The sequence below is a fragment of the Oncorhynchus mykiss genome, chromosome 16, assembly GCF_057628025.1.
Source record: "Oncorhynchus mykiss isolate SJ-2025 chromosome 16, ASM5762802v1, whole genome shotgun sequence".
Classification (NCBI taxonomy): Eukaryota; Metazoa; Chordata; class Actinopteri; order Salmoniformes; family Salmonidae; genus Oncorhynchus; species Oncorhynchus mykiss.
In genome coordinates, this window is record NC_143037.1 from 72,948,182 (window position 1) to 72,955,000 (window position 6,819).

Sequence of the window (6,819 nt, forward strand, 5' to 3'; positions counted from 1 at the left end):
ACATGAACGCTGGTTACCCAACGGGCTGAGAGGGGAGTGGGGGGGGGGGTCACATGAATGCTGGTTACCCAACGGGCTGAGAGGGGAGTGGGGTGGCACATGAAAGAAGGTATTAGTGAAAAGTCTTAGCAAAAATACTGTTATTCTTTTGGATAAAAATACACAAAGGTTGATCAAATCTACACATCAAACTAATGGCACATACATATACAGGATCAAATACAAATGAAAAAAACATATCAACATATAAGCTGAAATGTTAAAAGAAAACAATTTTTTTTTTTTTTTAAGGTTGAAAGTGCTAGAATTCAGATTAGCTCACAGAAACCCAGAGAGGACAAAACTAAATACTAATAATTTTTCATTTGTTTTTAGCAATAAATGAATAAAAAGATAAATGCTACATTTGAATCCTACAATTGTGTCTGGAATTGAACATAGCCACGGCCTTTTAAAATGTATACTTGATATAAAAAGGCTATGTTTAAGACATAACCTTCTTTTTTTTGTGTGATTTATACCAATATTTATATCCAACTTCTTCCTCTGTAAGAAACAGTCAAACTCTTTCAAATGTAAGAATCGCATGTATCATGATCAATCAGTACATGTTCATAGTTTAGACAATGTATCAGCCTAGAGGATGATTTTCCAGGTATAGACTGGTTAGTGTCAACTTGAACACACCTGCACGTATTACCTCACAAGCATTGGTTGGCAGTGGCACTATTTGTAACAACCAAACAAACATTAACTTAAATCCAAAATGATACAACATGGATTTTAATGAGCAATTGTGTAAGATTTAGTTTCCTCTCTCTGGGTTTTGGTAAGAAAAATTGAAAAAATAAAAAATAAAAATGAGGTGATGTGTTGTGTTGTTTCGAGGTCCTGTTTTAACAAACAGAAAAAAATATATAGCATATGACAACAACAAAATAAAAACGACTAAGGAAATATCCCAGTCAGGCGTCCCATGCTTTGAATGTCAAAGAGCAGGCTGGTGACTTGTCTGTTCTGGATCTTGTCCTTTTTAGATAGACCCTTTTGTCTTGAATCTAGGAAGCAGCTGAGTGAGGAAGAGTACAGGAGAGGAAAGGAAACACTTCAAATCGCTACTACTGAAATGTTCTAGTGCTCTACAGTTGCTGGGCAACCGTAGCTAAAAGCAGCCGTATGTTTTATTTCTTTAAAAAAAAAAATTCTACTTGACTTATACTTGAAACTACGTGTTCACTAATAGATGCCTGTGGACTGGGCTCAGTACTCAAAACAGCCAAAAGTCAAGGGGGTTTTGAGACGAGTTGCAAACCAAGAGGATGATATTCATACCGTAAAGTTTAGTCCTTTAGTACTCTCCAGGCAGAATCTATCTTTTAACGTTGTCCATCCTACAAACATGACTCACGGGACACAAATAAGAGCACCTGTTATAGTTTTATAACTTTGGGCTTAAGTTTTCAAAAGGCAGGTGAATATGAAGGAAAAAAAAGGCATCTAAAATCGGATCGCTTCGTTTACTTAGGGTCAGGTTGGGTTTCATACTGAGAAAGTAGAGAATGAATTGAAACTGGAGAGTCTATCAATGTTATCTATGTTGACTGTTATTTCAGTATTATTCCACTAACAGCCTACTAAAACATTTGTCAAAATCCACAATCCAAGTTTCTGCTACTAACTCAAGTAGGTAAAGGTAAAGATCAAGGTAAAGTTCAAGATCAAGGCAAAGATCAAGTTAAAGATCAAGATCAATAATGAATACAGAGGAGAAAAGCTAAAGGGCAAAGCTAATAATTCATCCTTTTTTTGAGCAATAAAATGTCAGATACACACAAATGTAAACCTGCCAGACATTAAACATCATCACTTTGTACACCTTACTGAGATAAAAGCAATAATAATATTCATTTTTGATGAGATATTTTGTACACTGCAATAACATTCTCTTACACGTTTTCCTCAATGTCGTCGTTGTCATTTCTGTTTGCTATTCACATATGTCAGGGTGGTTATTACCATGCATCTCTAACAGAGAGAAAATATATTTGTTTTCTTCAACAACAAAAAAAAAAATACATATCAGTAATGTGTGGCATATTGTTACCATGGAGACTTCTTAAAACAAATACTGGAAGGAAGACAGTTGAAGGAAGGAAAATCATCATGAGTCAAATACTGGTAATTTGACCTGTTTTCAAGAGCAGCTTTTACAAGTTGTTTTTTTTTTCCCCATATAGGGTCATCGTCACTGAGAGCTAGCCAAAGGGATTCTTAAAGGGGAAGAGTCTTCCCCATATAGGGTCATCATCACTGAGAGCTAGCCAAAGAGAATCTTAAAGGTGAAGAGCCTTCCCCATATAGGGTCATCATCACTGAGAGCTAGCCAAAGGGATTCTTAAAGGGGAAGAGCCTTCTGCCCCAAAAAAATAAAATAAATGCTTCTCTAGAAAAACCAGATAAAACCGGCATGACTTGGCATGTTTTCTACCGACTCAGATGTTTTCACATATCTTTGTCATTAAATATGTGGGCGCCACTGGTTGCTGTGTTTGGCAGCGTTGGTTATCATACTTTCTGGACAAATGATCTGCCTCTATGAGTCATAACATTAATCAGTTGTTCGAGTCTTTCTCTGAGATATTTTTAGTGTGGTTGTAGCCTATTGGAGGAGGGCAATGTTGGCCTATTGGATGAGGGCAATGTTGGCCTATTGGAGGAGGGCAATGTTGGCCTATTGGAGGAGGGCAATGTTGGCCTATTGGAGGAGGGCAATGTTGGCCTATTGGATGAGGGCAATGTTGGCCTATTGGAGGAGGGCAATGTTGGCCTATTGGAGGAGGGCAATGTTGGCCTATTGGATGAGGGCAATGTTGGCCTATTGGATGAGGGCAATGTTGGCCTATTGGATGAGGGCAATGTTGGCCTATTGGAGGAGGGCAATGTTGGCCTATTGGAGGAGGGCAATGTTGGCCTATTGGAGGAGGGCAATGTTGGCCTATTGGAGGAGGGCAATGTTGGCCTATTGGATGAGGGCAATGTTGGCCTATTGGATGAGGGCAATGTTGGCCTATTGGAGGAGGGCAATGTTGGCCTATTGGATGAGGGCAATGTTGGCCTATTGGATGAGGGCAATGTTGGCCTATTGGAGGAGGGCAATGTTGGCCTATTGGAGGAGGGCAATGTTGGCCTATTGGATGAGGGCAATGTTGGCCTATTGGATGAGGGCAATGTTGGCCTATTGGATGAGGGCAATGTTGGCCTATTGGATGAGGGCAATGTTGGCCTATTGGAGGAGGGCAATGTTGGCCTATTGGATGAGGGCAATGTTGGCCTATTGGATGAGGGCAATGTTGGCCTATTGGAGGAGGGCAATGTTGGCCTATTGGAGGAGGGCAATGTTGGCCTATTGGAGGAGGGCAATGTTGGCCTATTGGATGAGGGCAATGTTGGCCTATTGGAGGAGGGCAATGTTGGCCTATTGGATGAGGGCAATGTTGGCGGGGCATTATCACTTCATTCCTTCATTAATCTTCCCCCTGACGGTGATGATGACAGACAGGGTGTGTTTTCCCCCTGACGGTGATGATGACAGACAGGGTGTGTTTTCCCCCTGACGGTGATGATGACAGACAGGGTGTGTTTTCCCCCTGACGGTGATGATGACAGACAAGGTATATTTTCCCCCTGATGGTGATGATGACAGACAAGGTATATTTTCCCCCTGACGGTGATGATGACAGACAGGGTGTGTTTTCGCCCTGACGGTGATGATGACAGACAGGGTGTGTTTTCCCCCTGACGGTGATGATGACAGACAGGGTGTGTTTTCGCCCTGACGGTGATGATGACAGACAGGGTGTGTTTTCCCCCTGACGGTGATGATGACAGACAGGGTGTGTTTTCCCCCTGACGGTGATGATGACAGACAGGGTGTGTTTTCCCCCTGACGGTGATGATGACAGACAGGGTGTGTTTTCGCCCTGACGGTGATGATGACAGACAGGGTGTGTTTTCCCCCTGACGGTGATGATGACAGACAGGGTGTGTTTTCCCCCTGACGGTGATGATGACAGACAGGGTGTGTTTTCCCCCTGACGGTGATGATGACAGACAAGGTATATTTTCCCCCTGACGGTGATGATGACAGACAGGGTGTGTTTTCCCCCTGACGGTGATGATGACAGACAGGGTGTGTTTTCCCCCTGACGGTGATGATGACAGATAGGGTGTGTTTTCCCCCTGACAGTGATGATGACAGACAGGGTGTGTTTTCCCCCTGACGGTGATGATGACAGACAGGGTGTGTTTCTGGGCAGGTGGTTCAGACCTTTAAACTCATAGGAGAGATAATCTAGCATGTTCAGTCACATTTGGAAAAGCAAGAAAATTATATTTCATCCACTTCAAAACATCTTCTCTAAAATTAATCTTTGATTATTTTTCCTAATATTATTAATTTATAAAGTAGCGGTACCTTCAGGTCTACTGAAGGCCTACTGAAGGCCTACTGAAGGCCTACTGAAGGCCTACTGAAGGCCTACTGAAGGCCTAATGAAGGCCTAATGAAGGCCTACTGAAGGTCTACTGAAGACCTACTGAAGGCCTACTGAAGGCCTACTGAAGGCCTAATGAAGACCTACTGAAGGTCTACTGAAGACCTACTGAAGGCCTACTGAAGGCCTACTGAAGGCCTACTGCCTACTGCCTACATAATAAAGGGAGAGGGGATCATGGATCAGGGAGATAGGTTGGTGGGAGAGGGGATCATGGATCAGGGAGATAGGTTGGTGGGAGAGGGGATCATGGATCAAGGAGATACATTGGTGGTAGAGGTTATCATGGATCAGGGAGATAGGTTGGTGGGAGAGGGGATCATGGATCAGGGAGATAGGTTGGTGGGAGAGGTTATAACTAAAGGATAGAAAGAAAGTTTGTTTTAAAATGTCTCATCTTTTCCCTTTTGTTTCAATAAAGGGTTCAGTTTTCTCTAGGGCTCAATCAAAAGCTTTTGTGTGATTCGATTAAGGCTTCTAAGTGTTCATGTGTTTTTATCACTGCCCTTGCGGCCAGCAGGCCCCATGGACCTTGGGCGCCCAGGCAGTGAGCTGAGGATGAAGGCGTAGGGACCTGGTGGCCCCTCATTGGAAGGCCTGGTGAAAGCGAGGCAGGGTGGTCGTGCTGAGGCTGGAGCTAAACACTGGCGGGAGAGGGTGCAGGGGCCCTAGACCCAGGCCCTCGCTGGAGCCATGCTGCTCCTGAGGTTGAGGTTGCAAAGAGGTAAGAGGTGCGGCTGCAGCCGTGGCAACGGCGTGGGGCTCGGCAGCATGCAAGGATGAGGATGACGAAGAGGAGGAAGAGGAGGAGGCAGGGGTAGACGAGGTGTAGCTCATGACAAGCCCTGCTGTGCTCATGGAGGCGTTGTAGGGGGGCAGGTTGGGGGGCAGGTTGAGGGGCAGGAAGCCCAGTAGGTGAGAGATGTCCATGTTAGCAGCGCACAGAGCCTCAGCGATGACAGCAGGGCTCTTGGACAGGAGGGGGTCACCACACAGCTCGTCTGTCAGGCCTGAGGGGTGCTCTAGTCCCTCCTTGGGGGGCGAGGCAGCAGCATGATGATGATCGCCTGAGTGGTGGCCCGGCAGCCCACTCTGCAGATCCATGAGAAAGCTCTCCATCTCCACTTTGAGGGGCTTGTCCAGCAGGTATGAGGTAGATCCCAGCTGGTACTTGGGTGGAGGCTGGGCGTGCTGTTGCTGCTGGTGCTGTTGGGGCTGCTGCAGGTGGGGCAGCGGGGGGGAGTGTTGGATGTGGTGGTGATGGTAGTGGTGGTGGTGGTGGTGGTGCGGGTGATGGGGGTGGTGGATGGGGGGCTCCATGTGGCAGCCCATCCCCATGGCAGTGGACAAGGAGCCAGGCATCAGAGAGTGGTGGTGGCCCACCCCAGGGTTGGACATGGCCTGGAGGTGGTGGGGGTTGTACATGCCCATGGGGAAGGAGGTGCCACTGGGGAATGGCTTGGCCAGCATGGGGTCTTTGTTGGAACCCATGCTGCACATCATGGGGCTGAGCTCCTCTTTGACAGTGCAGGGGGAGGAGCCAGAGCCCAGCAGGCCTAGCATGTCCGGAGGCTCAGTCTTTATCTTCAGCAGCTCCTGAGAGTGGCTCTTCTTCACATGCCGCGTCAGGTGGTCCTTCCTGCCGAAGCGCTGGGCGCAGTACTGACACAGGAAGTCCTTTCTGCCGGTGTGGACCACCATGTGGCGACGCACGTCCTTCCGTGTGTAGAAGCGGCGGTCACAGTGGTCACACGGATGCTTCTTCTCCTTGGCACCTCCGGAGGACTTGCCCGAGTGGCTCTTGAGATGCTCCATCAGGGCAGGGGTACTCTCGTAGCTCTGCAGGCACACCTTACAGGTGAGGTCCCCAGCCGTGGCTGAATGCATGGCCACATGACGCTTGTAGCCCAGCTTGGTGTTGTAGTGCTTGCCACATTCCTCACACTTGAAGGCCTCTTTGTTGGGGTCATGGGTCTGCAGGTGGTTCTTCAGGTGATCTTTGCGGTGAAACATTTTCTCGCAGAACGAGCACTGGTGAGTTTTCTGCGGAGAGTGTGTGGCCATATGCCTGGATAACGAAGAGAAAGAGAGAGAGAGAGAGAGAGAGAGAGAGAGAGAGAGGGAGAGAGGGAGAGAGAGAGAGAGAGAGAGAGCGAGAGAGAGAGAGAAGGAAGGAGAGAGAGAGCGAGAAGGAAGGAGAGAGAGAGAGAGAGAGAGAGAGAGAGAGAGAGAGAGAGAGAGATAAGGAAGGAGAGAGAGAGAGAGA

General features: G+C 46.9%; 1 protein-coding gene across 1 annotated transcript in view; it reads right to left on the minus strand.

Moving 5' to 3' along the window:
- Window positions 1-4,958: 4,958 nt before the first annotated feature.
- LOC118936543 (zinc finger protein PLAGL2) overlaps window positions 4,959-6,819 on the minus strand; it is a 49,514-nt gene continuing 47,653 nt past the window's right edge. The window contains exon 3 of the mRNA XM_036947683.2: window positions 4,959-6,621. Coding sequence (XP_036803578.2) covers window positions 5,139-6,621 — 1,483 coding nt within the window. The 3' untranslated portion in view covers window positions 4,959-5,138. The remainder of the gene's footprint in view (window positions 6,622-6,819) is intronic.